Source organism: Callorhinchus milii, unplaced genomic scaffold (assembly GCF_018977255.1).
Source record: "Callorhinchus milii isolate IMCB2004 unplaced genomic scaffold, IMCB_Cmil_1.0 Scaffold8, whole genome shotgun sequence".
NCBI lineage: Eukaryota > Metazoa > Chordata > Chondrichthyes > Chimaeriformes > Callorhinchidae > Callorhinchus > Callorhinchus milii.
The window spans coordinates 18,818,657-18,843,439 of NW_024704749.1; the positions used below are offsets into that span (position 1 = coordinate 18,818,657).

Below are 24,783 nucleotides of genomic sequence, written 5' to 3' on the forward strand. Positions count from 1 at the left end.
TTTGCCCACAAAGTACACAGTCAACTCACTTTACGGTATATTCTGTGAAGCGTTGAGATATCGCAATGACATGATGAGGTGCTACATCAAATGCAAGGATTATTATTATTAACTGAGGCTAATCCTGACATCAATCTCTGCTCACACATACTGGGGTACGGGAATGGCATACAGCAGTAGGAAAACCCACCTGATTTTTAATCCCCTGAAATCGAAATGCACATTGCTGCACTTCAAGCACTGGCCTGGCTAAGATCAGTCAACGCAGTACGGATTTTCCAACGCGAAAAGGTGATATATCAAATGCAAGGATTATTATTGCAAATTTATTCTTATTTAAGGCGTCTCGGAATTTGCTCTCCGTTTTTCAAATTAACCTTATCGGTGTGTATTTTGTTGGGTGGCGGGGAAGGTAAGGGGTCTTCAAATCTAGGCTCCTGTGGTAATGTGGAGAACTTTATGAGCCTGACGTTGGAGTTTCTAGTGTAAGCACAGAAGTCGCTGGGAACACGCAGCAGGTCAGGCAGCATCCATGGAGAAAGCAAAAATGAGTTAACGATTCAGGTCAATGACATTTCGTCAGAAATCAAATGCAGAATTATTATTATTATTACCATAAATTCTTTGAATTCTTGAAACGTCTCGATCTGTTAACCTGTGCATGTCCTTGCCTGGCTTGTGTTTGTGCGATTGCTACGTGTGACCCAGCTCCTGCTCACCAGTGATTTGTAGAGTCCGGTGGCTCAGTGGTTAGAGCACTCGCTTTGCAAGCGAGAGACCTGAGTTCAATTCCAGGCAGAGGGCAAAACCTTGGGCAAGTTTCCTTACTCCACACAGAGCCTAATAATAATCCCTCCAAAAAAAAAAAACAAATCAATAATAAATTGATCATTTTCAATCCACGACTGTCTGTGGGACATTGCTGTGCGCAATCGGCTGCCGCGTTCGCCCACAAATATACAGTCCATTCACTTGACAGTGTGTTCCGTGAAGCGCTTCGGGACGTCCTCCCGACGTGAACAACGCTATATCAAATGCGAGGATTATTATTATTATTATTGTGGTTCCCAGTCTCCCAGTTTGCTTGTGTCCTGTGGGGTGGGGGTGGGGGGGGGGTATTTAGGGATAGCTATTGCAAATGGCTGGGTGTGTGCTTCCCAGCTCAGTGCATGTCCTGATCTTTGCTCCCTCCCCCCCCCCACTGACCCCACAGGACAGTCAGTCAGTGGCTTCTGTCTCAGTGCTGGAGGTTTTTGCAGAAAATAAAATACACAGAAGGAAGCTTCCGGCTGTCAGTCTGGAGACTGTGTTTCCGGGGCATTTGCATTGCACTGCACTGCCAGACTGCTGGTGTCCTCACGGAGAGAGGAGCAGAAACAGGAGCAGGAGGAGCAGGAAACAAGAGCAGAAGCAGAAGGAGCAGAAGCAGCAGAAGGAGCAGAAACAGGAGCAGCAGAAGTAAAAGCAGAAGCAGGAGCAGAAACAGGAGCAGAAGCAGGAGCAGAAACAGGAGCAGAAACAGGAGCAGGAGCAGAAACAGGAGCAGAAACAGGAGCAGAAGCAGGAGCAGAAGCAGGAGCAGAAGCAGGAGCAGAAGCAGGAGCAGAAGCAGGAGCAGAAGCAGGAGCAGAAACAGGAGCAGAAACAGGAGCAGAAACAGGAGCAGCAGTTAAGAGGTGAGATCCCAGATCCTGATGCAGAGAGCTGTGCTGAACTGGACCGCAGTGGGACTGGACCTGACTGCTGCTGTGGGTGCAAACAGTTCGCAGAGAGAGAGAGAGAGAGAGAGAGTGTGGAGTTGGGAATACAGTGTAGCAATTTTTTGTTACGTCTCTGTATATTTTTGGAGCTGATGAGACATTGCGTTCAGAATACACTGTAACACGTGTTTGCAACAATATTGTGTAGTTCCCCCACACAGTGAGACCTGGAGGGGGTTACAATGTGTTCAAAGTAATACACATTGCAACTGACTGCATCGTGCGGTTAACAGAGACTTTGCCAATGAATACCATGTTATTTGGAGTCCTGGAGCTCAGGGGTTAGTGAGAGACCTGAGTTCAATCCCAGACAGAGGGCGATACCTCGGGCGAGTTTCCTTACTCCACCCACAGCCCTAATAATAATAATCCTCCAAAACCAAAATCAATAATAAATTGGTCATTTTCAATCTACGACTGTCTGTGGGGCATCGCTGTGCGCAATTGGCTGCCGCGTTCGCCCACAAATATACAGTCAATTCACTTTACAGTGCGTTCCGTGAAGCGCTTTGGGACGTCCTCCCGACGTGAAAAGCGCGATATCAAATGCGAGGATTATTATTATTATTATTTATACATCGTAGCGATGCTGTGTAAATCAGCAGAGAGCCGGGAGGAGGGGGGGGGATCTAGAATATAACTGGCTATACTGCGAGGCTACTACCTACCCTAAGGCTGAGACACCCATGGGGTTGGGCTCAGTGTAACTGCTGTGTAATTAGTGTATGTAGGTGCAATTCACTGGTGCCAGGGCTGGCCCTGAGCAGTCAGGTACACCAAGACACTCTGCAGTATTTCTAAGGCAGGCTCAAGGGTGTCCGACTTCATACTCGTCTGGGGGAGAGGGGGAGAGATAAGCGGGGTCTGCTTTTGGAGCTGCACTGGCTCCGAGGTGACAGGCTTGGCCACGGATTGTGGGAAGCGGGCCAGCCCTCCGTGACGGTCTCCGGTCCGGTCCCTGAGCCGGGTGGTTCCCAGTATTCCAGAGCACCGCTGATGACAGTACGGCCATCCCGGCTCATAGACAGGACTGGTCATCGCGGACAAGAACTGCACTGTATAACATTCAGTATTGTAGCTAACTGCACCGTGTATTAACCTGGAATTCGAGAGCAATGTAACATGCTATAAGTAAGAACAGTATACAGTATACGGTAATTAACTATACTCTGCACCTCCTTGTGACATGGAGCTGGATATTGTGCAGTTATAATTATACTAACAGCTCTGGGATATAAAGAGGGAGAAGCCGCAACAGTTCAGATTGTGTGCTTCATAAATATCATGACAATCTGTATTACAACAGTGATCTGATTACATAGAAACTAAGAGAGGCAAGGACATGAGGAAACGGAGTGGTAACTATATTTAGTATAACTATATATACTTGCATGCGCTTTGAGATAGATCACACACTTGCCTGACACTCCAGTACAGTACTAGAGAGCGCTAAATTGTGCCATCCTTCGGGATGAGACGTTAAATTGAGATTTATCTTCCTGTTCAGTTGGATATTAAAAAGCCGATGACATTATTCAAAAGGAAAAGGGAGTATATCCCAGTGTCCTGACCAACAATCCTCCAGTTAAATTAATCATTCCCCTCCTGGCTGTTATTGGGACATTACTGTGAGCAAATTGGCTGCTGTGTTTTTCTACAAATACACACTTGACAGTGATTACTATAAAATGTATTGAGCTGTTTTGACATTATTGTCATTATGTTCAAACCAAGGATTATTCTCAGACACTAATCTCAGTTAACCTTACGTAAGTCACATCAGTTGGGACCATACATTTAATATGACTAATGCAAAGTATGAGCTATGTCAAACTTGCATAGAATATAAACTCTTGACTGGGACCGGGGCAGATGTACGACTGAGGCGATTGTACGATTTATACAGATCAGACTTATGCGAGTTTTGCGTACCTCATCCAAAGAATGACAAGCATTTTCAGTGCTGCAGGACTGCCTTGATACTGCTCTGGAGTACAAGCCAAGGCTGTGAGCTTTGGGCCTTGAGCTCACAAACTTTTGACCTACATGAGCCTTTGCTATCATCTGAGTCAAGCTGAGTCATTCAATATTTTATTAGTGCAGCCTAAAAAAGAAATGAATCCCGTCATAACGCAGGCTTACTCATGGTGTGCTTGGGATGTGAAATTCCAATATTTACTTACTAAAAAATCTGAAATCACGCAGAAAGTCAGCCATTAACACGAAAGTGCTGCCTGGCAATCACGCTGTGCTATTATTACTGGTTGGGATTTTACAGACCCTGCTCCCCAACTACTGTAGTTATTTACCCAGAAATGTTTACCTAGCAGTAAGTAGGAACCCGGTTGTTAGTGGATTGATGGATCATTTTCTGGGGGTAATAGTCCCTCTTTGGTCACTCAATCCATGACTGTTTGTGGGACACTGCTGTTTTTGGCTGCCGTGTTTCACCCTCAAAATACACCATTAATCCAGTTTACAATATATTATGTGGAGCACTTTGAGATTCCTCAATGATGTGATAAGGCGCTATATCAAATGCAAGGATTATTATTATTATTTTTATTTACACAAGAGAGAGACGACCACTGACATGGACGGGACAGAAGAGCACAGTCTAAGCTTTGTAACTGAAACTGTTTATATTACACTGATCCAGATTCAGTCTGGGACCTTGAGAAGGAGTAAAGTGGCTTTGTTTTGCTGCAATTCTACTGCGGGTTTGGACCAGTGGGAATTTGTAACTTGCAGCACTAACTGTGTGTGCGTGTGAGGGGGCGAAACCCGGGACTTAGAGAAGACCTGAGGGTTCCTGCTTCACAGAAAATGAATTATGTAATACTGGGGACATGGCACACTCCTGGCACTGATGAATGTCCTGCACAGTGTGAGGGTTCTCTTACTGGGGCTCTTTATTGTTCACTGGAGGTTAGGTTGCGTGTAGTTTTTCAATGGTGACGGGTTTGAGCTATCAGTGCACTCTCTGTGAAGCACAAGCTGTGTTTCAGAGAGCAGCTTCATCAGGCACCAAGCCAGAACCCGAGAGACAAAACAAACCTTGTGTGCTTCTCACTGCTCTAACCTCCTATTGAGTGCTCTTTGAAGGCTGGATTGCTTTACAGATTGAGTGGACATTATGTCTATGGCCTCCTTGAGAGGCAAGAGTACATAAGGAAGGAATCAGAAATTAAAGGATGTGGAAGGGATGGGATGGCTTGGAGGGAGCAGGCGAGTGGGGTTAGACCGGCTCATGTGGAACAAAGACACCAGCACAGAGTGTGATGAACCTGTGCAAAGGGACGTGGACTTTCTGTTTATCCAGTAATGTGAATCAGGGATATGCTGAGCTGAATACTTGTGTTGTATTTTCTTCAAGTCATTTGGCAGAAACTTTACTGCAAACCCCCTGGAGTGAGATTCTGAATTAACTTCACAAATTGGAACAACACGTGAATTGTGCTGTCAGAAAAACATTCAAATACTTTACTCTTAACATTGCTTGAGGGCTTTCTCTTGTCTCAACCAAGTTCATGAATACAATTTCCTGGATTGGGGAAACTGGGATTTGTAGAGCGTTACATGGGGTTGTTGATAGAGGGGGAGGTTAGTGTCAAGGGATCCACTATATCAGATGGACTCTGGTAGAGTAGTGGTTAGAGCACTTGCCTTACAAGTGCGAGGACCCAGGTTTGATTCCCGGTCAGAGCGAAACCTTAGGCAAGGTTTAGGCACCCACAAAATACACAAGTCAATCCACTTTAAAATATATTCTGTGAAGCACTTTGAGATGGCTCAATGATGTGATAAGGCGCTATATCAAATGCAAGGATTATTTTTATTATTATGGAGGCACAGCACTGGTCCTGGTTGTTTGTTGAGCATCACTCACAAGGCTTCTGTGCTCTTGCAGGTTAGTGGGGTGAAGATGATGCAGTCGGAATCTCTATTGCACAGCGGTTACTCACACCCCCTGCTCCGTGCCTGGCAGACCTGTGGTGCCACCTTTAACGCTAACAACCTCATCTACCCCATCTTTGTCACGTAAGTTTTGTGAGAGGAAGAAAGAGAGACTTTTATTATTTAATGCGCCCTCTGGATATCGAGTCTGAAATTCCACTGCGTAACAACAACAACAACAACAACAACAAAATTATATTTATAGAGCGCCTTTCATGTTGGGAGGATGTCCCAAAGCACTGAACAGTCAGATGTTAAGACAATCCTGTCTGAAAATTCCCACTCCGATCCCGTTAACTCTGTAGGACAAAACCATGCTGGAAAAGCAATGGGAAGCTTGTCAGGCGGTGCTCTCAATGGCAAGCTATGCAGTTTTAACTGGTTAAACATTAGCAGTTACCCCAACGCACACTCCTGAGTCCCCAAAGCCCGCGCTCTTGCCACCCGGCTCCTAACCCTGTCTGGAATTAGGCAAGCAGGGCGCGTCCCTCCAGGGAGAGAGCGCGCATTCCATTCCAATACACAGAGTAATATCCATGTGTGGGTGGCTTAATTATGTGCAAGACAGGTTTGGGTGATCCTGCATGTGTCAGACACCTGGCTCATCCAAAAAACAATCTTAAAATTTGTGATCGTGCAGAACTGGGTAAACGCAAGGATTATTATTATCCTGTGAAGGGCTTTGAGATGTCTCGGCGACGTGATATGGCTCTGTATCAAATGCAAGGATGATTATTATCATTATTCTCTTTGACCGAGCCTTCAGCTCCCCTCTCGACTCTCTTCCCCCTCCTCGCTCCCTCCCTTCCCTCCCCTCACCCTGACCATTTCCCCCTCCTCGCTCCCTCCCTTCCCTCCCCTCACCCTGACCATTTCCCCCCTGCTCGGGTCATGACCCAACTGTGCAGCGCCTTGGGACGTCCTCCTGACGTGAAAGGCGCTTTATAAATGGAATCTTGTTGTTGTTGTTGTTGTATTATTATTTATATTTTTGTAGACTGGACATTGAACTCGAAGCAGATCCTGACATTTGCTCTTTGCCTTTTTCAGTGACAATGCTGATGCAGTGGAGCCCATCATCAGTCTCCCAGGACAGGCCAGGTAAGGGAGATCTGTGTGAGTAGTGATGGGTGTCACCTTGGCTCAGTTGTTACACTCTCACCTATGAGTCAAGGGGTTGACCCCACTCCGAGACTATGAACTCTGAACAGTCTGGGCTGACCTCCAGGGCTGTGCTGGGGTTTGCGCTGGGTTGTTGGAGGTGGTGTCCTTCATATGAGACGTTAAACTTGAGACAATATGAGACATCCTCCTGATGTGAAAGGCGTTACGTAAAACAAAAGGATTATTACTTATTTAATATTAAGAACCTATTTGTGGGAGCGAACTGATCAGCCAACAACATCGCTGAAAATACAACAATGACAATAACTTGTACTTGTATAACTCCCTTCGTTACGGATAAGGTCTCAGAGCGCTTAACAATAGCGGAATTTGACCCTTGTGCTTAAAATTAAATACTTTGAAACAAGATACAATCCCTCTTAGATACCATATATCAGTTATGAACATTATGTAATATAATAATAATCCTTGCGCTTGTTATAGCTTCTTATCATATCTTCGAGACGTCTCAAAGCGCTTCGCAGAATGTACTGTAAAGTGGATTTATTTATATTTAGTATATTTTGTATATTTAGTGGGTGAAACGTGGCAGCCAATTGCGCACGGCTAATAATAACAGTAGCCTTTGATACTTCACCGCAGACGACTGTAAAGTGTAAAATGGCAGATGTGGCAGCCAATTTGCATCCATCAAGGTCCCACAAACAGCCATGTGATGAATGAACAATTTTATCTGAAGGATTCTTGGCCAGGACACTTGAGACAAAGCCCCTCTCGTTTTAAGATCTATGCTGTCCACAGGCAGGCGGGACATCAGGTTAACATCTTATCTGCAGAACACCACGTCTGACAATGCAGAACTAACTCCCTTGCTGTAAATATTTTGTGGGAAAATTGTATTGCTGCTTTGAGCAAGCGTTCCACCCAATATTACAATTGCTGCACTCTTCTTTCATCAACTGGGTGTCTGACACAAGCAGAAATCCATCACATATACTGCAGCCAAACCAGACTGAGAGTTCCATTCGCACCACACATACGTGGAATGTGTCTCTATACATAAACGTATGTGTGTGTATGTGGGGGGGGGGGGGGGGGGGGAGGAGAGGCGATGGAAGGGGAGTAAACGTGCTGCTGTCTTCAGTTGGGCGTGGGAATGACACAGCAGTCACTTTCCTTTCTCTGAGTGGCAGAACCCGTGCCGTCGATCTCACTTCTCCACCTCTGCAGCCCAAGGCACTGTGTGTGTTTTCTCGCTGGTTGTGAGCTGGCATCGCCTGATAACAAGGCTTCTGTGAAACTGCGCTGATCCCAAGATAAGCTGTTCATGGGGAGCTGCTGTGGCAGTAACCAGCATTGAAGATGTGACTTATTTTTTCGCTGCTCCAATAGATAAAATTGCTCTGTTCACTGCTGACAATGATCATTGAAGTGGCTATTTTCATAGAATGAACACAGGCCATTCGGCCCAACTAGTCTGTGCCATTGTATATCATATCACTTTCCGGGGATAATAATCCCTTTTTAAAAACAAATTGGTCATTAAATCCATGACTATTGTAAAACACTGCTGTGTGCATTTGGCTGCTGCGTTTCATCCACAAAAATATATAGTTGATTCACTTTACAGTATATTCCGTGAAACACTTTGAAATGTCTCTGTGTGATAAGGCACTATTTAAATGAAATGCAAAGATTATCATTATTTAGAGTCCCATGGGAAGGTTAGAAAATAGAAAGGAATTTCTCCCAATAACCTGGCCAACAATCTCCCAGATAAAATTGATCGTTCTTCTTCTTATTATTATTATCATTCGCTTCATAGCTTTTTGTGGAATATTGGTGAGCACACTGCTGTGTTTATTCATAAAATACAGTCACTACACTTCACACCAATTGCCTGTGATGTACTTTGGGATGGTTTGACTTTATTGGCACTGTATCAAATGCAAGTTTATTATTATCATTCTCGGTTTGACCTTGGCCGCGATCTTGGATATGACTTGGGCAGTTTCCGCGCTGCTGTTAAGTGGTGGCACTTCTCTGAGTTTGTTCACAAGTCTGGATGTTTGCTTTGTGTTGGAATCCTACAGGAACAGTCCCAGGAACAGTGAGTGAGGAAAGCCTCGTGGCTTGCACTCAGCCGCCCGTTAACAGGCGTCACTTTGTTGGATTGGAGGTTGATTCCGTGCGAAGGTCACCTTCGCTCACACAGCTCACTGCAGCTGTGACATAAACTGCTTCTGAAATGCAGATCCTTTCAGCTCCCAAGAATTTAATCAACCAGATAACGCTTTGCCTGAAGCAAAAGCGGACTTACTCTGGACTGGAGCTGTTTGTATTTAGTTCAGTAACGTGCAGATTGAAATGACCCAGGTTGCGTACTGATTATTTTATAACCTGCGCATTTGATGTAACATCTTTCATGTCTGGAGGACATCTCAAAGCGCCTTACAGGCTTTTATTATAAAGTGCATTGACTGTGTGTTTGTATGCAAACCCAGCAGCAAATTTGCACACAGCAGTGTCCCACAAACAGCCATGAAGTGAATGACAAATATTATTTGGGGGATTGTTGGCCAGGACACTGGGAGAGAAAAACTCTCTTCTCTTTTGAAATAGTATTCCCGACGTGAAAGGCGCTATACAAATGTAATCTTGTTCTTGTTGTTGTACCATAGGATTATTACTGTCCCCTTGAATAAGCAGTGATGGGACTTTGGTTTAATGTCTCATCTGAAGGACGGCACTTCAACAATGCAGTGTTCACAGTGCACTATGTTGTGTTACTCCAGACTGTGAATTGAAAGACCCGACGTGGTGCTTGGATCCACAAATATCAGCGTGCCGTGTTGTTGGAGGTGCCGTCTTTGGATGAGAAGTTTGAGCTCCCGCCTGTGCCTGTTCAGGTGGACGTTAAAGATCCCATGGCACTATACGAAAAGAGAAAGGCGTTTCTCTCTCCTGGTGTCCTGGCCAACAGTCTCCCAGATGAAATTGGTCGCATGGCTGTTTGTGGAACATTGCTGTGTGCAAATTGGCTGCTGCATCTCCCCACAAACATACACACAAACACTGCACTTCAGTAGAAGCGCTTTGAGACGTCTCGACAACGTGATGAGGTGCTATTTCAAATGCAAGAAATATTATTGCTGTTAGCCAGTGGCTCTCAGGGCCTCATTCTGCTTCTCTCTACCAGATATGGCGTGAATAAACTGGAAGGGATGCTGCGCCCCCTGGTGGACGATGGCCTGACCTGCGTGCTGATCTTCGGTGTTCCCGCCAAACTGATCAAGGTAAGAGTTGGAGCACTGTTTCTAGCCAGGCCTTTGCCCCCTGTTTAATTGTGTTTGCCTGGCATCTCTCTACCTCTGTGACCTTCTCCTGGTCAACCCTTCTGCTGATTCCCCTCAGCTGGGCTACCTCGGGACTCTGTGCATCCCTGGCTTCTCCACCGCTCTGTGCGTGGCCGTGCCTTCAGTCACTTCGCCCCTACCTTGTGGAGTTCCCTCTCTCTCCCCCCCCCCCCCCCACCCCCCTCCTATCTCTCTCTGTCTTTAAATCCCACCTAAAAATTATCTCTGTAAAACACTCTGAGACGTTATCCTACATGAAAGGTGCTATATAAATGCAAGTTGTCGTTGTTTTAGTACAACATTCCCCACTTTAAAAGTCTCCAGTTGCAGGACACTGAGGGGTTCCCAAAGTGGACTTGCAACGAAACTGCAGCTCTTTGACCAGCGACACATTTGTTGATCTAAAAGTTCCACCATGTGAAAAGTCCACTCTGCGCCAGCCTGGGTCATTGGGTTACCTCCGGTGTATGTTGCAGCGTAGGAAGCGACAGCGGGACTTCTTGCGCACAGGAAGTAATATCAGTGTCAATCTGACCACCTGGATGTTGACCATGATTCCACATCTCAATTCTAACTTGGTCAGTGAGAAATTGGTACCAGAGACCGTGTTATAACAAAGGTTCCCTCGAGTTTGTATCTGTAACATATAAGTCATCATTTCATTCAACTTCTGTTCTTCATGTTTTCTCTGACAGGACGAGAGAGGATCCGCGGCTGATTCCGAGGACACACCAACCATACTAGCCATTAAAACGCTACGGAATAAGTTCCCAGGTTTAGTGATCGCTTGCGATGTCTGCCTCTGCCCTTACACCTCACATGGACACTGTGGTAAGCAAACAGCCAAGGTGGGAAAAGTAAGGTGCCTGCGGGTTTATCCGGTTAGGTAGTAGGGGTTCAAGTGAACAACAGTAAGGGAGTAATGAGCTAGTGGAGAGACCAATTGGAGACGGTAAACTATTAGCTCAGTCGATAACTGAGTTGTCAGATGATTGTGGATACAAGTTCCACGTAAGGACTTTTAAGTGCATAGTCTAGTCTGATACTTACTCCAATGCAGTGCTGCATTGTCATCTTCAACAACCTTCAGCTACAATAAACAAGCCGTCTTGATAGTTTCCTAGTTACATAATCATTTTTAACCATTAATCAAAATCATGTCTATTCAACATAAGCATTTCTAACCATTGATTAAAATAATTCTTTCGACTGCATGGGTTAACGTATATTCACAATTTCAGATATAAAGCGGGATCACAACAGTTGTTGTAATTGTTTTTGCTAGGAATCCTCCGCGAGGATGGGACTCTGAACAATGAAGCCAGTTGCCAGCGGCTGTCGGAGGTGACTCTGGCCTACGCCAAGGCAGGTGAGTGCAACACTGGGGAGAAGATGACCTCCTGCGAGACTGCATGTCACTGCATGGAACATGTAGTCAATTAACAGTGAAGGGGAGTCAGTGACCAGGAAATTACAGAACCCTACAAGGATTAAGACCTATCGGGTTACGGGATCCTGACTGGACAAGCAACAGGAAGCCTGTCAGTAATGGAAACTGTGAAGTTTTAGCTGGTTAAACCACAGCAGTTCCCCCCACACATGCACCCCCCACCCCCGACACTGGGAACCCCAAATCCTTGGCTCTTGCCGAGTGAGTGCCTAAACTCTCTGAGATTAAGCGAGCAGGGTGCATTCCCCTGGGGAGAGAGTGTCAGCACACAGTTCCAGACAAAGGTAAATCTGCGTGCTAGGTGGAACTCTTAGCCATTACAAAGCTAAGGGGCCTGAAGAGATTGGCTTTGAGGGACTGAAAGTGAGGAGAATTAATCTGCCTTTCAGGTTGCCATATTGTAGCTCCTTCAGATATGATGGATGGAAGAGTCGGGGCCATGAAACAAGCTCTCATCTCGAATGATATGGGCAACAAGGTAAGACCTGATTGTGCAGAGCGATATTTCAATGTTGTAGGCACTATAACACATACACAGATTATTATTATTATCATTGTCGCTCAGGCTTTAATCCTTATTTAATTTCTCTGCAGGTTTCATTAATGAGCTACAGTGCGAAATTTGCCTCCTGTTATTATGGGCCTTTTCGGTAAGTCTCAGCTTTTGAAATCATCAGTGTAACTGGCATTGGGTGTAACAATTACATGTCCTGCTGGTGTATGTCACTCCTGGTACCTTAGGCAATTCAGCCCTGACCAGCCGTGAGATCATGGGGTTCCAGGTTTGAATTTATTGGGTCCACTCAACCCTGTATCCTTTTAAGGCTTCTGAAACAGTCAGACACACAGTCTGAAGTTGTGCTCCGGGGGGGTCACAGTGTAGGTGTTATTGATGCTCAAGTCTGCATAAGTTTCCCTGTAATGTTGAGCTGGCTTTGATCGGCTTGATTAACGTATGGTCTACGTGATTGAGACTCTGAGTGTATGTGTGAGTGACTCTGTGTGTTTGTACGCGTGTGCGCGTGCGTGGGTTATGTGTGTATGTGTGCACGCGCCTGCAAGTGAGTGGGTCTTGGTGTGGGTGTGAGAGAGACTGGGTGTTAAAGGCTGTGCAAGTGCAAGGAAAAGACATGAAGTACCAGATTTTAATAGTAACCTGTGGTCTGTTGTATTCTTTTCCAACAGTGAAGCAGCACAGTCCAAGCCAGCGTTTGGAGACCGTCGCTGTTACCAGCTGCCCCCGGGGGCTCGAGGCCTGGCCATCCGAGCAGTGGTAAGTGTGGAATATGGAAATTGAACACAACAAACAATTGGATGAATGAATATTGTGGTTTATATTTGAATGCAGTAACTGTGTATTTTGTAGAACACGGCAATGTCCCCACAAGTAGCCATGAATGACCAAATTTATCTATTGGTGAAAATGGCTTTTTAAAAAAAATAAGTTTAATGATCTTTTAAGTATTGTGAAGAATCGTGTGTGTCATTTCTAATGCATGACTTTTGACTGTGGTGCAATTCCTCTGGGGGTGAAGGACCGGGATGTACGTGAGGGTGCAGACATGCTAATGGTGAAACCTGGAATGCCCTACCTAGACATCGTCCGGGATGTGAAGGCCAAAGTAAGATTCACTTGTGTCTATTCACAGCTAACGTTCATTCCTCAGCCTCTCCCCTCACTGCCATCACTTACCCATCAACTAATAAATCTCCATCTCAGGCTCAGACATATGCTCTGAGAACACGCACACTTTTTAGCGTTCCCACTGCGGTCAGTCTCCAGGGACAGAGTGTGAACTCCGTACAAATGACAACCAAACCTACATGGAACTCTCAAGCACAGTGATGTTTTTTTTAACACAGGTCAGACCCCCACCAGCTGAAAATAATTCACACCTTTTCACACCACACACAGCTTTTCACACCTTGAGCCCCAATGTTGAGCTTTCCCCCACCAGAATGTGAGATCAGCTCAGAAGTCAGGAAGATTTCAGCTTGAGATTTGGTGGGTTTAATCTGTTGAGCAATCGAATGCAATGTTTTTCATAAGTGTAATAAGGATTAAATATATAGTGCGTTGCATGAAGGTGCCTGTAAACAATTGAGATTGATTCTTTTGAGTCCAACTTTTATTGTAGGAAAATAATAATAATCCTTGCATTTGATATAGCGCCTAAAACATCAAAATGCCTCGGAGGGCTTTACAGTAATTAGGTTAAGTGTAGCGACTGTTTTTGAGGGCGAATGTGCCAGCCAATTTGTGTGCAGCACTGCCCAATTTAATCTGGAAGTTAATTGACCCGGAGAAACTTCTTTCTCATTTCGGTTTAGTGTCACGGGTTCTATTAACATGCCATGCAACCGAAAAGGCATGCAGGACTTTGGTCTTCGTTTCTTATCAGAACGGTACCTCTGAAAACGCAGTTGCTCCCCTCAGCGCTGCTTATCCTTTAGCTTGAGATCATTGCTTGTAGTCATTGACATGAACATTGGTGAGAACCTCCTGTGTGTAATACAGTAGTAACTTGGTGCCTTCTGCCCGCTCAGTACCCCACGCACCCATTGGCCATCTATCACGTCTCGGGGGAGTTTGCAATGCTGTGGCACGGGGCCAAAGCTGGAGCCTTCGACCTCAGGACAGCTGTGATGGAGGCTCTGACCGGCTTCAGGAGGGCAGGTAATTCATCAACCGAGCAACAAACTACATTAAACAGCGCACATTTCTCGGAGAAGACGATGAACTCAAAATAGCCAAAGGTGGCTGGAGACGGAGGCCATTCTTTAACACTAATACTTACGAAAGTAATATAAGAATCCTTTTATTTGATACAGTACCTAAGCACATCCTCAAGGTTCCACAAAGCGCTTCGCAGAATTTTACTGTGAACTGTAGTGACTGTGTATTTGTCAGTAAATGTATAACTATAATAGTGTGCGGGAAGGCAGGAGAATGGGGCTAAATAGAGAAATCTTTCAGAGAGACGGTACAGGTGCGATGGACCAAATGGATTCCAACTTTCCTGTAAATTTCTATAGCCTCATGCTCTCTTCTCCCCACTCCTTCCCCTCATACAGAGGTTAGGGGTAGGGGTGAGGGTGGTACAGCAGCGCACAGCTCTGTCAGTATCAGCTTGTGCTGGGTGAAGTAGCGGTGGTGCAATGTGTGACTCTGACCTACTGTGTATTGGTTTTGCAGGCGCTGATATCATCATCACCTACTACGTGCCACAGCTGCTGAAATGGCTGAAGGAAGTGTGATGTTGCTTTCTTCTCTGGGGCAGACCACGGAGGTTCCCGGTGAATATTACACCACATTGCATCCTCTCACTCCCCCGGAACATATCCAGCAGCGGCTCAAATATAATCCAAATACCTTTTCAGCATCTCGATTCTTTTTAAAACCTAAGTTTTTTTTTTAGTTTAGAGGGAAAGTGTTTTCACAGAAGTATTTGAGATCTGGGGTGGCAGGGTGTGTATTGTATGTATGTGTGTGTGTGCATATATGTACACACACACACACATAAATATACACACATGTATGTGTTCGTGTGGAAATATAAGTGTATGTGTGTGAGTGTGTTTGTTTAGGATTGTGAGAAACTAGGGAAAGGAGACAAAAAGCTCATGGACAATTGTTCAGTGAAGCAATGTATCTGTGAAAGTGTCTATTTATAATCACTGCAAATACTGACAGCAGCGGGTATATCAAAACTGACCAAAGTGAACTACTTGTGACTAGATGTAGAGTGTAGTGACTGGCTGCAGACTTCACTAGACAACACACAGTGTGTGTCAGGCACAGTCATTGCTGCTTGTTCCACTTGAAATGTTCGCAGTCTCAAATGAAAGGAAACTGTGATTTTTAATACAATAAAGACAAATTGTGACCTGACTCATTTATTCACTCATTTAAATTACTTCACAGCACCAATCCAATCACAAAACAGGTTTATGAATGAAATTCTGTCCCCTCCTTGTTCTTCATAAATAATAATAATCCTTGCCTTTGACGTAATGCCTTTCATGTCGGGAGGACATCTCAAAGCACTTCACAGGATTTAATACAAAGTGTAGTGACTATTTTGTAGGCGGATACGCCAGGTGTTTTGCACCCAACAACGTCCCTCTCAAATGAAGCAATTTAAGGGGATTGCTGGCCAAGGTACTGAGAGCAACAACTTGGAGCAGGTCCAGCCCAAAACAAATCCCTACTTGCATTCAATGTAGCACCATGTTGAGAGGTCTCAAAGCACTTCACAGAATATTCTGTAAAGTTAATGGTGTATATTTTGTGGGAGAAACGCGGTAACCAATTGCGCACAACAGTATCCCACAAACCGTCGTGGATTGAGTGACCAATTTTATTATTATTTTGGTACTCTGGGAAGCAAACCAGTGAGGGCTTCTTCATATCAAACTGATTGGAAGAACTAGTCAACATTCCCAACTTGCTCCACAGGAAACATCTTTACCCGGCAGGTGACACACACTGAGGTGATAGGCCTCAATCCAGAGGTACAGAGGCAGAGTTCCTAAGGAAAGAATGGTTCCCTTATGGTCACATGTAAATTGAGTCCTTCGGTCAAACTTCCTAACGACAAACTGAATTTTAGTAAATGACCTGCTCCACGTCAGCTTCCAATGGCACCAACCATCGCCATATTTCACCCAGTTACACTGTTAGTTTAAAGTTTAGTTTACTTTCACTCCAGGATGTTGCATAGCTGTTGAAGTGAGTGGAGGATGTGGACCCTGGGTACCACTCCTTCTACATCCAGAGCCTCATCATCTCTTCGTATCAGGAAACCATTCATCCCCACGCTCCTGGCCGCCAGGTAATCCTTCCGTACGTCATCCCCGATGTGAGCGGCCTGCGGCGGCTCCACCCGGGCCATCTCCAGGGCCGCCCGGAAGATTCGCTGGTCCGGTTTAGTGACCCCAACATCCTCCGAGGTCAACACGAACTCAAAGTAGTGCCGCAGTTCACAGCTAGACAGGACCTGCTCCAGGCGACGGTCAAAGTTTGAAATCACCCCCATCCGAATCCCCAGCTTGTTGCAGTGATCCAGAGCGCCCTTCACGTCAGCAAACGTCTCCCAGTTGCCCGCACTGGCAAAGTCTCGGTAAAGCTTCTCTGCCACCGGGGACAGAACTCGATCTTCGCTCACCCCACAGAGACGGAAGGTCTGCTTGACCGTGTCGACCCACCACTGCTTGGAGCTCAAGCCCTGAGCTAAGCCGTAGTTGGGGAACGATTTCCTCTGCGTTCTGTAGGCCTCAGCGAATGACTTGTTGAGATCTTCGGCTTTCACCTGGACTCCATGCTTTCTGGCCTCCGACGAGTACAGGTCACCGACCGGCCTCCGCGCTCGGAGGAGAGTATCCTTCACGTCCCAGGTCAGCAAGTGGAGTCTCATCCTCCCTCCTGCGCCTTCAGATCAGTGAGCAAACCCCCTGCACTGCGGGATATGGGGGGGGGGGGGGGGAGGGGAGGGGAGGGCGGGAGGTGTTGTCAGTGGAAAGCGACATTGAAGAGGAAGAATTAAATACTTAAATGTAGATTCTGGGCTCCGTGTCTCTATTTAATCTGTGATCTCCTGCAGACCCCCGACTACCCCCCACCCATTCCCTTTGCTCCACCAACTCAGGTAGTAACTGCCTTAACCCCCCCCCACCCCACCCCACCCCACCCTCAACCCCCCTCCAGTGCACACCTGGTCCCTACCGCGATAACTCAACAACAGGGCAGCGTGGGGGGGCTATGATTGGTGGAGATACACCCCCCAACCCCCACACCCCCACCCCCCCCCCCCCCCCCCCCCCCCACCCCCAGCCCCTCCCCCACCCCAGCCCCCACCCCCCACCCCCAGCCCCTCCCCCACCCCCCCACCCCCAGCCCTGTCACCGAGCCTCAGGTCTGTCTGTTCACCTGTGCGCCAACCAAACTCTTCCCCCATCCACTCCACTTCCGCCCCCGAAAGTGCTCCCCCGGAAACCCGCTGCTGCCGCCAGACGGTTCCGCCCCACCCCCTCCAGCCCCAGCCCCGCCCCTCCAGCCCCAGCCCCGCCCCCTCCAGCCCAGCCCCGCCCCCTCCAGCCCCAGCCCCGCCCCCTCCAGCCCCAGCCCCGCCCCCTCCAGCCCAGCCCCGCCCCCTCCAGCCCCAGCCCCGCCCCCTCCAGCCCCAGCCCCGCCCCCTCCAGCCCCAGCCCCGCCCCCTCCAGCCCCAGCCCCGCCCCCTCCAGCCCCAGCCCCGCCCCCTCCAGCCCCAGCCCCGCCCCCAGCCCAGGTGAGAGCAGTGCTGCCAGGTGAGGGGGCGGCTCTGCGTGTGTGTGTGTGTGTGTGTGTTAGTGAGTAACAAGACTCAACAACAACAACAACAACGCCTTTCACGTCTCATCGGAGAGAATCCTGCGGCACATCACTCAGACACAATCCTCACAGTATTTGCTGGGGGTGGGGGGGGTGGGGGGGGGGGGCGGGAGGGGGGAAACAACGGCTTTGGGCGGGTGCCCTCATCCTGTAAAGCGTTAATTTAAACCCACGAGACCTGTTTTTCTTCCTTCGCGGATCTTTTCTTAACCAGAGTTTCAGTGGAGTCTCAGTGGTTAGAGCACTCGCTTTGCAAGTGAGAGACCTGAGTTCAATTCCAGGCAGAGGGCGAAACCTTGGGCAAGTTTCCTTACTCCACACAGAGCCTAATAATAATCCCTCCAAAACCAAAAACAATAATAAATTGGTCATTTTCAATCCACGACTGTTTGTGGGACATTGCTGTGCGCAATTGGCTGCCGCGTTCGCCCACAAATATACAGTCAATTCACTTTACAGTGTGTTCTGTGAAGCGCTTCGGGACGTCGAGAAGACGTGAAAAGCGCTATATCAAATGCAAAGATTATTATTATTGTAGAAGCACTAACCTGCAACTGGTCACTCTGCTCCCCAGAGGAGGCCACAGAGAATATTGGGATACTTTCGGCGGCTCGTGTTTGATTGACTTTGGGCTACAGACTATTTTAATTTCTGGCAAACCCTGGCGACAGGACCTTCTTCCCTCTTCCTGCTCCTCCTCCTCCTGGCAGAGACACTGGTCATTCACTTCATGGCTGCTTGTGGTGCGGGCCTGACCTACAAAATACACGGTCACTACACTTTAGCGGTATATTCTGCGAAGCGCTTTGAGGACGTCTGGAAGATGTGTTAAGGCGCCCTTATCAAATGCCAGGATTATTGTGATCATAATCTGCGAAGATAATCCTGCTGCACGCCACTCAGACACAAAACAACCACTGTTATCTCTGGCGGAGGAGTTTGGCTTCATTAGCATAACAGAAGAACAATCGTAAATGTGGCCCATTTAAATACATTTTTATTAACACATTTCCGAATAACAAATACATTCATCATTCATCAAATACGGAGACTGGACTGACACTCACATTTTCACGACAAGGCTGCTGCAGAAGTGGAATCTTTCCAAAACCTCTCCAGCTATATGTGCCCTTGTAAGCCCCAAGGCACCAATGCCCTTTGGTCCCACTAAATTTGACACTGTAGTGTAGCACATCCTATTTCTAGGTTTTGTGACTTCTTTTGCTTAAGCTCGCTTCGTGGAACCAAAGTGCTTTGAGAGGCAGTGAGCTTGAAGCATGAGGCTACAGAAAAGGTTTTTAATGAATACAACAACTTGCATTTATTTACACAGCGCCCTCCACACAGGGTAATGTCTCAGAGAATTGTACAAACACAGGGTGGGGGTGGGGGGTTGTTAGAAGAAGGTGGCTATAAACACGGTCAAAGATGTAGGTGTTTTAAGCCCGAGTTTGCTAAACTGAAGGGCACGAGCAGAGGAGAGCAATGGGGTGCGCAATACACACCACATATCTCAGCCCCTGAGAGAATGAAGATAATTTACCCTCTGTTCTTCCTAGGTTCAGAGTTTGCAGGTCCCTGAACCATCTTCAACGGGTCAGTTTTGACACTATGGCACTATCGATTGACACACTTTCTGCCCACATGTCATAAAATAACCAACTGGGTTGTGTTTCGACCTAACTTTTAAGAAAATGGAGTCAGCAACCGTTCGCAGCGTAGGAAATCCGTACCAAATCGGTCGCTCTGGCCTTCAGGAACTCTCTCCTCGCAGCCCGAGGTAAAGATCATTGCTGGGGTCGGGCTCCCAGATGCTGCGTGGAAATGCGGGAAGGAGGTAAAATCAAGCCATGTCCTCCTTTGAAAGCTGACGTTCCAATCAACAGGTACCAGGAGTTGCAATTTAGGAACAAACATCCATTTTAGAAATTGTGGAAAATTCTTAATTTAAGATGTTAATATCATGGCAAGCTTTGCAGTTTTAAGACTCCTGCCGTTACCCCAATGTACACTCTGGGTTCCCCAAGCCTTGGTTCTTGCCAACCTGTGCCGAATAATTTCCAGAATTAGCATTTATACAGCAGCTTCCACATGGAGTACTGTACAAAGTTGGGGTCATACGCTGAGGGGAGAGTGCTCATCCCATTCCAACAATCTATTTCTGGGACTTCCATGTGTAGGTGGGATGCATGAAGCTCTCAGCTCGGCTTGGACACTCTTAAGCACGGTGATCGGTTTCCGCATGTGCCAGCTGACCAAACAAAAAAGGTCTTAATCTAGAGACCGGTTTACTCGGCTCTTAATAAAAGGAAACCTGGCTTCCAGATCCAGACTTTAAGTAATTCTGAGTCATTTTAAATTTTAAGGCNAAAAAAAGAATGGTCTGTCAGGCTAAGGGTAGGTGGAGTTTTAGGTCTAATTAATGAGGTTGAAACCCACTTCCATGTAGGACTGTGGGATTATCAAAATTGTTTCAAGGCACTGCGGAAATTAGGAGTAGGTGGCAACATAGACAAACAGGCGTGGAAACCAGAGAAAGTTACAGAAGGAGGCCATTCGTCCCACCATGCCTGTGAGGGCTCCCTGTGTCTGTGTTGGCTATCAGAAGGTTAATACACACTACATCAGGCAACCAAGCCCCATTTCAGGACTTGAGTTCACATTCTAGGCTGACACTCTAATGCAGTGTCAAAGGCGACGTCCTTCAGATGAGACATTAAACCGAGGTTCCCTTTTCCTATGTTTTTGTCAGACCATTTTTTTTTTTTGCCTTGAAATTCAAGATGACTCAAAATTTCTTAAATCCTTAATTGGGAAGCCAGGATTCCGAGTAAAACCGGTCTCCAGATTAAGACTGTGAATTAACAGGTTAAAGATCCCATGGAGCTATTCGAAAAGAGAAGGGAATTTCTCCTGATGGCCAACACCACCCCCAGATAAAATGGGTCACCCACTTTCTGGCAGTCTTCCCCAGAAGCACTCTGAGACATCCTGACATGTAAGGCGCTGTATCAAATGCAAGGACTATTATTATTATTATTATCTGTTTAGTCCTACTTTTGTATCTCTCCCACCTCCCCACCACCACACATAGACCCTTTACTATTTTCTTAGGCACTGAGCAGCAAATGACAGGCAAGGAATCAAATCTATCCACCACATCACCCGAGAAACTGCTTCACCACCTGGTGACTGATCCAGTCGTTCCTAACTCCAGGTAATGTGCCATGGCCTCAGCTCCAAACGGACACACGGAAAGAGGCTGCATTGCTTTCTGAAGCTTATTATTTTCTTTCAACCTCTTTACGTGTTAACCTCACGTCCATTAGTCCCCACCCCCAGCCCCGTAAACAAATATCTAACCACGACCCAATCTGTTAGCAATAATGAATATACATTGACACCACTGGAGCTTTCGGGCTCAACCCTTGGCCATTGTAAAGCTTTTTGCCTTGCAGGATGATGGTCACTGATATTTCGCCCACAAAATATACAGTCAATTCACTTTACAGTATATTCTTTGAAGCACTTTGAGATGTCTCGAAGATGTGATAAGGCGCTATATCAAATGCAAGGATTATTATTATTATTACCACTGAATGCTTGGGAGACAAGTAACAACCCTTTCCCCCCCCCAACCGCCTCCGTCACTGTGTTACTGAATGATGGCTATGCTCTGGTCAGCGACTGCAAATGCTGCATAAACGGGATCCGTGAACTTCGCACGGAAGGAATGTATCAGGACGCACGAGTTGGGATCGTAGAACAATACTTCACCCCCTTCGAAGTCCACCAACACGCCAATCTGCGTGGGTCGTTTGAGCAGATCCAGGGCCTGGGGTTTGCCGTGGTGGGTGACAGTGTATTCCTCGTCGTAGCGGGAAAAGACCCAGGAGAAGGCATTGTACCCCAGCCGAGACTCCGGGCCGGGAGATTTGCGGGAGAGAGAGTTCTGAGCGACCCCCACTTTGTAAGCGCAGCTCTTGCCCACGTCCACCTTCCAAGTGTGGATCCCGGATTGGAAACTCTCCAGCGCTAGGGCGTTGGGCCAGTAGTCAAACCGCTCGGGGCAGTCCGGGTACCTCTGGACTTTCTTGGTCACAAAGGCCAGGACCTTCTTATTGTCAGACAGGATCAGTGACTGGTTGATGGTGCGTTCGTCAATGTGTAGATTCTTGACCCCTGGAATGCAGGAGATTGCAATATGAATTTAAACACCCACAGTTACCCCTGACACACTAAGATTTTGTTCTGGACAACTCGCTTATACTTTCCATGGATTAGATGAGCAGGGTGGTGTTGCCCTGGCGAGAGAGCGTAGACTCCAGTCCAGACAACCCAAAATGTCCATGTTTTTGTGTGGAATTCTCAGTTTGGAGACTCTTAAGCGCGGTGATGGATTCCTGTGTGTCCTGGTTGGCACCCAAAAAAAGACCCCGGGAATTGATGTTTCGGAACACAAAGATGGTTAGAAAATGGCTAACCCGCACTTTGACTTGGGCAACGCTATTCCTACCAATGTGGGGTCAACATAAAGCAGACAACAGCATATGACGTGAATGTAGACATGTGAACGAGAGAGGCAGCCTGGTGATGCCAGGGGAATAGTACTGACCAGCTGTGCAGATCATGGCAATGGATGCCCACAGGCTGTCGAGGAGGTGACTGCGAGCACACATGGGATTGAAGTTCAATTTATCCGAGTCCTGCGGTTCGAGGATTCCCTCCGCTTCTTCTGCCCTGGATTACAAAGTAGGGAAAGAATCATTCGCAGGAGACCACGGTTTACCCTGAGACCCTGCGTAACCTTTGTTACAAACACTGCCGTGCGCTATTAGCTGCCGCATTTCGCCCACAAAATATACAAGTGCAGTGTGTTCTGTGAAGCGCTTTGAGACATCTCGCAGATGTGATAAGGCACTGTATCAAATGCAAGGATTATTATTATTAGATTAAGCAAATGACTCGGGGACTTTCAACCACTTTGCCCCCACATACTTTCATCTTAAAAAGCTTTACAGGAGGCGACCAAAGGCAGTCAAAGGAAGAGGTCTTTAGGCAGGTTTCAAAAGCAGAGGGGAAGTAAGAGGGGAGTGAGTGGGGGCAAAGGGGTTGAAAGCTCACCCGACAATAATGGTGGTGTGGGGAGGGCGAGGAGGAGGGGCAAGGTAGGGGATGACAAAACAGTGGGGGTGGGGGGGGAGGACCGTGGAGGTTGGTATGAAACCTCACTTTGGCAACACAGGGTGAACGTACCTCTCGAATACATCCGACTGCAGCTTCTGCCGAGAAAGAAAGAGAGAAAGAAAGGGATTTGGGTCAGAATCTTTTTATTCAAATTTTAGTTAGAATCATGACTGTTTGTGGGACACTGCTGTGCGCAATTGGCTGCCGTGTTTCGCCCACAAAATATACACTCAACCCACTTCACTGTCTAAGCGCTTTAAGACGTCTGAATGACGTGATAAGGTGCTATATCAAATGCAAGGGCTTATTATAATTATTATTATTATGGGATAATCTTAAAATTAGAGGAGTGAAACCAAGAGGCATTTTTTTTCGCACAAAGGTTAGTGGAAATCTGGAATTCTCTCCCCCAAGGCTGTGGATGCTGGATCCATTCAAATTTTCAAGACTGAGCTAGATAGATTTTGTTAGGTCAGGGTATCAAGGGATATGGGGCAAAGGCGGGTAATTGGAGCTGAGGTACAGATCAATCAGGATCTAATAGAATGACGGAACAGGCTTGAGCTTGAGGGGCTGAATGGCCTACTCCAGTTCCTATGAGAATGTAAAAATGAGGCTTGTGATAAAATGGGTCTCGGCAGCAAGGGAGAAAGGCCAGCTCACAAGCAGTGTGGCGTCGTCCATCTTGGTGAGGGTGTCCACCAGGTAGGCTTTGATTCCCAGCAGCTTGTCCTGGGACTCGGACCAGTAGGATTTCTGGGTCAGGATGCTCTGCTGGGCTCGCTCCTCCTCGGCGTGAACCACCTCCAGCAGACGCTGTTCCTCACTCTCGCACGCCTCCCGCACGTGGTTCAGCCGCTGGATAATCAGCTCCCTGGCCACGCTGGCCTCTCCCTGTCAGCACAAGGTTCCAGTGAAGCTCGACCGATAATAACAGCAAAAAGTTACATTTGTACAGCGGCTTTCCCGTCAGGAGGACATCCCAAGGCACTGGACAGTCATGAATCCACACCAGAGTTGGTGGTTGGTTCGGTCAGGAGGGGTGGAGGGCAGGAATGGGGTAGGCACAATCGAAGAGGAGGGTCTTGAGATGAGCCTTGAAGGAGGCAAGGCGAGGAGATGAGACTGTGCGATGGAGTTTCAAAGGAGTGGAGGCAGAGAGGCTGAAGGCCCGACCGCCGATGGTGGGGCGGGCCAGGCAAGGGACATGTTGTAGGCTGGAGCCTGCCGAGCGGCGTGAGTGGACAGGCCAATTCGCCTCAAAGCGAATGACTGATTCTATCTGGAGGATTTTTGTCCTTTCTCTTTGCGAATAACAATCATTGGAATCAGCATTGAAGCCGATCAACAGTCAAACTGAGCCGGTGTCTGTTATCAGAACGACACTGGGAGACAGGAACTGACCTTAACACTGTGGTTCTTGCCGCTCAGTCTTTCCTCCACGAACCTCTCCACTGAAGCTAACCTCAGTTGCAATTTCTCACAAATATCAACCAATTTGTTCTGCAAAACAAAGTTCATTTCGTGTTTTAACCATGGCTCCTGTTCCTGTCTTAAAGCAATTGGCTGCCACGTTTC

The 24,783-nt window shown here is 47.1% G+C and overlaps 3 protein-coding genes across 6 annotated transcripts; 1 reads left to right on the forward strand and 2 right to left on the reverse strand.

Annotated features, from left to right (window-relative positions):
* The first annotated feature begins 1,549 nt into the window (after positions 1 to 1,549).
* Positions 1,550 to 15,540, forward strand: alad (aminolevulinate dehydratase). Of its 2 annotated transcripts, XM_007900195.2 has the most exons (12): positions 1,550 to 1,676; positions 5,671 to 5,801; positions 6,768 to 6,818; positions 10,042 to 10,138; positions 10,894 to 11,029; positions 11,484 to 11,567; positions 12,038 to 12,126; positions 12,243 to 12,298; positions 12,834 to 12,921; positions 13,184 to 13,270; positions 14,196 to 14,325; positions 14,845 to 15,540. In XM_007900195.2, exons 2-12 carry the CDS (start codon positions 5,686 to 5,688, stop codon positions 14,904 to 14,906), a joined length of 996 nt encoding a protein of 331 aa, XP_007898386.2. In that variant the 5' UTR covers positions 1,550 to 1,676; positions 5,671 to 5,685; the 3' UTR covers positions 14,907 to 15,540. The 2 variants fall into 2 exon arrangements, with proteins under 2 accessions (XP_007898386.2, XP_007898387.2); XM_007900196.2 differs by lacking the exons at positions 1,550 to 1,676; positions 5,671 to 5,801; positions 6,768 to 6,818 and adding an exon at positions 9,130 to 9,218.
* A 436-nt stretch (positions 15,541 to 15,976) lies between these two features.
* On the reverse strand, positions 15,977 to 17,638 carry hdhd3 (haloacid dehalogenase-like hydrolase domain containing 3). 3 transcript variants are annotated; one of them, XM_042337585.1, is made up of 2 exons: positions 17,578 to 17,638; positions 15,977 to 17,107 (listed from the first exon to the last, which is right to left on the reverse strand). In XM_042337585.1, exon 2 carries the CDS (start codon positions 17,063 to 17,065, stop codon positions 16,352 to 16,354), a length of 714 nt encoding a protein of 237 aa, XP_042193519.1. In that variant the 5' UTR covers positions 17,066 to 17,107; positions 17,578 to 17,638; the 3' UTR covers positions 15,977 to 16,351. The 3 variants fall into 3 exon arrangements, with proteins under 3 accessions (XP_042193519.1, XP_042193520.1, XP_042193521.1); XM_042337586.1 differs by having other exon boundaries at positions 15,977 to 17,102; positions 17,578 to 17,624; XM_042337587.1 differs by lacking the exon at positions 17,578 to 17,638 and adding an exon at positions 17,539 to 17,562 and having other exon boundaries at positions 15,977 to 17,102.
* Positions 17,639 to 21,574: 3,936 nt separating this feature from the next.
* On the reverse strand, positions 21,575 to 24,783 carry bspry (B-box and SPRY domain containing). Its single transcript, XM_007900193.2, has 5 exons — positions 24,610 to 24,783; positions 23,869 to 24,099; positions 23,275 to 23,300; positions 22,634 to 22,758; positions 21,575 to 22,200 (listed from the first exon to the last, which is right to left on the reverse strand). The coding sequence occupies exons 1-5, from the start codon at positions 24,724 to 24,726 to the stop codon at positions 21,674 to 21,676; spliced, it is 1,026 nt and encodes a 341-aa protein (XP_007898384.2). The 5' UTR covers positions 24,727 to 24,783; the 3' UTR covers positions 21,575 to 21,673.

Coding starts and splice junctions, on each gene's coding strand:
- bspry (XM_007900193.2), bottom strand. CDS start 24,726: ATGAACTTTGTTTTGCAGAACAAATTGGTTGATATTTGTGAGAAATTG. Junction 24,100..24,609: donor GCAAGAACCACAGTGTTAAG/GTCAGTTCCTGT, acceptor TTGTGCTGACAG/GGAGAGGCCAGCGTGGCCAG. Junction 22,201..22,633: donor TGCCATGATCTGCACAGCTG/GTCAGTACTATT, acceptor CCTGCATTCCAG/GGGTCAAGAATCTACACATT.
- alad (XM_007900195.2), top strand. CDS start 5,686: ATGATGCAGTCGGAATCTCTATTGCACAGCGGTTACTCACACCCCCTG. Junction 11,030..11,483: donor CACCTCACATGGACACTGTG/GTAAGCAAACAG, acceptor TGTTTTTGCTAG/GAATCCTCCGCGAGGATGGG. Junction 13,271..14,195: donor TCCGGGATGTGAAGGCCAAA/GTAAGATTCACT, acceptor CTGCCCGCTCAG/TACCCCACGCACCCATTGGC.
- hdhd3 (XM_042337585.1), bottom strand. CDS start 17,065: ATGAGACTCCACTTGCTGACCTGGGACGTGAAGGATACTCTCCTCCGA.